The 2,533-nt window shown below is 52.2% G+C and overlaps 1 protein-coding gene across 1 annotated transcript in view; it reads right to left on the reverse strand.

The window, feature by feature from the left end:
* Nucleotides 1-206, reverse strand: part of FBXO3 (F-box protein 3) — an 18,533-nt gene extending 18,327 nt beyond the window's left edge. Inside the window, exon 1 of the mRNA XM_014948874.1 lies at nt 49-206. Coding sequence (XP_014804360.1) covers nt 49-155 — 107 coding nt within the window. The 5' untranslated portion in view covers nt 156-206. The remainder of the gene's footprint in view (nt 1-48) is intronic.
* Nucleotides 207-2,533: the final 2,327 nt, after the last annotated feature.

Consider the following 2,533-nt stretch of genomic DNA (forward strand, 5'->3'; position numbering starts at 1 on the left):
CCCTTCACCCCCGTCAGCGCGGATCACGGCGGAGCCGCGGCCCCGTACCTCATCAGATCTCGGTAGTCCAGGAAGCTGAGGATGAGGAGCAGCGGGTCGGTCGGCAGCAGCTCCAGGCTGAGGGCTGACGGCTCCATGTCCAGGGGCGCCGCCATCTTGCGAGACGTCCCGCGGCTCCGCCGCCGCCGGGGACGCGCCCGCCCCTCGCGCCGCTCTGTTGTCAGCCGCCGGGGCGGGGCGGGGCGGCCCACAGCGCCCCCTGCCGGCCGCCTCCCCTCCCACCGCCTCCCGCTCCCTCAGCGCCCCTCAGCGCCCCTCAGCGCCCCTCAGCGCCTTGGGATAGGCGAGAAGCGGCGGGGCCGGGGCAGATGTGGCCATCTGCGACACCCAGTGCCACCCGAAAATGGCTGGAGAGCAGCCCTGAGGAAAGGGGCTTGAGGTGTTGGTGGATGAGAAGCTCAACGTGAGCCTGTGAAGTGCACTCATATCCCAGAAAGTGTCCGCATCCCGGACTCATCCCCAGCAGGGTGGACAGCAGGGTGAGGGGGGATTGTGCCCCTCTGCTCTGCTCTGGGGAGACCCTCCACAAGTGCTGCCTCCAGCTCTGGGGCCACCAGCATCAGAAGGACATGGAGCTGTTGGAGCTGGGCCAGAGGGGGCCACAAAGATGCTCTGAGAGCTGGACCCCTCTGCTGTGAGGACAGGCTGAGAGAGTTGGGGGGTTCATCCCGGAGAAGAGAAGGCTCCAGGGGAGACCTTGGAGCCCCTTCCAGTCCCTCAAGGGGCTCCAGGAAAGCTGGGGAGGGACTTTTTACAAGGGCTTGTAGTAATAGGACAAGGGGTCCTGGCTTCAAAATGGAAGAGGGGAGATTTAGGTGAGACATCATGAAGAAATTTTTCACTCTGAGGGTGGTGAGAGCCTGGCCCAGGTTGCCCAGAGAAGCTGTGGCTGCTCCATCCCTGGAGGGATTCAAGGCCAGGTTGGACAGGGCTTTGAGCAACCTGGTTTGGTGGGAGGTGTCCCTGCCCATGGCAGGGGGGTTAGAATTTGATGATCTTGAAGATGCCTTTGAACCCAAAACATTCTATGAGTCTGTCATCTTGGTGGTTAAACGTGTCCCATAGGGACACTTGGCTCAGCCGGCAGCCATGAGGTGGAGGCTCCCTCTTTGGGACAGGTGCCCCCCATCTAGGGGAGCTCGGGCCACCCGGGCCTTCAGCCTCTGCACCAGTTACAGTACAGGCTTTGGCAGCTTGTGGCCGTCTCTGAGCCCTGGGCAGGTGTCCCTGTTGCCCTAAAGCGTCACAGATGACGTCTCGCTCCTGTGGTGAGGCAACTGGCTGGAGCCCATCTTGTCACCATTTCAGGTAGTCTGGGACTTGCCATGCTTTGCTTTTAAAGAATATTAAGAGATCAAGCTTCTTAATTTGCTTTTCTGAAACAGAAAACCACTTTGTGTTCAGCTGGAATACTTGGACCACTGAATCTTCACATGGATACGTCCTGGTAGGATCAGACCATGGACATCCCTGGGAGATGAGGGCACTGACTCCATCCAACATCAGATTGCTTTCAATTGCTTTGTAGTTTTCCTTTTACCAAAGGGCTAAGAATTAACGTTAGAAAAGCACTGATGAGACAAATACAAACCTGCTTATATGATCAACTCCTACCAGCTGATTGTAATGGATGATTAGCATCCACTAGGACTGAAATTAAAAAGGTCATGGTACATATAGGTGGGAAAATAAATTTACTGAGGTGAATATCATTAAAACAAAATGTGTTGCATCTGAAGTGTGTGTGCAAATACTAGGTTTTTTTTAAAATGTCTTCCACATTTTATTGGAAAGAAATAGATCTTCAGGGAAAGTATATTTTCATTTTGTTTTAATTCGTGTTTGAGAAGCATCTTTTCCAGACCACTGTCCGTAGAACTGATTTCCTCTAAGACCTTCAAGGAGTTTACTGTGTTCTGCCTTTGCAACAGAAATCCAGACACTTTTGCAAAGTCTTGTGCTGCCAGCTCTGTGGGAGGAAGCCCAGTGTCTCCAGCATGGCTGTATGGCCAAGCTTTGGCGCTGCTGGAACCTCTAGAACCCAAACCCACGGCCACATCCTCTCCTGAGCCACAAACCGCAGATCCACCAGCTTCCAGCCATCGGCCAGGTCGCAGAAATCTCGAGCGAAAGTGTCTCAAACCCGAGATGTTGCAGGGGAAACATTTTGAGATCAACTAGCAAAATCTGTTTGCTCACCAAAAGTAGCTATTAGATAATATAGTCACAAAAATAATTAATTTACCATGCAACAGTCCTGTAAAACCAAGAATCCCAAAGCGTTTGGCAAACGGTGAATTAAGCTTCACGAGCATCCCCTGAGGCAGATAAATATTAAATAGATCACATTTTATATGGAAAAATCAGATGATATGTGACAGCTGCAGAAAAAAAAATACTCTTTTTATGTCCTTCTCTTTTAGTGAGTTAAATATTCTGATGTGAAAGAAGGAATGGTTTTGACTCTGTGATT

This window comes from Calidris pugnax, unplaced genomic scaffold (assembly GCF_001431845.1).
Source record: "Calidris pugnax isolate Ruff unplaced genomic scaffold, ASM143184v1 scaffold107, whole genome shotgun sequence".
Taxonomy (NCBI): domain Eukaryota; kingdom Metazoa; phylum Chordata; class Aves; order Charadriiformes; family Scolopacidae; genus Calidris; species Calidris pugnax.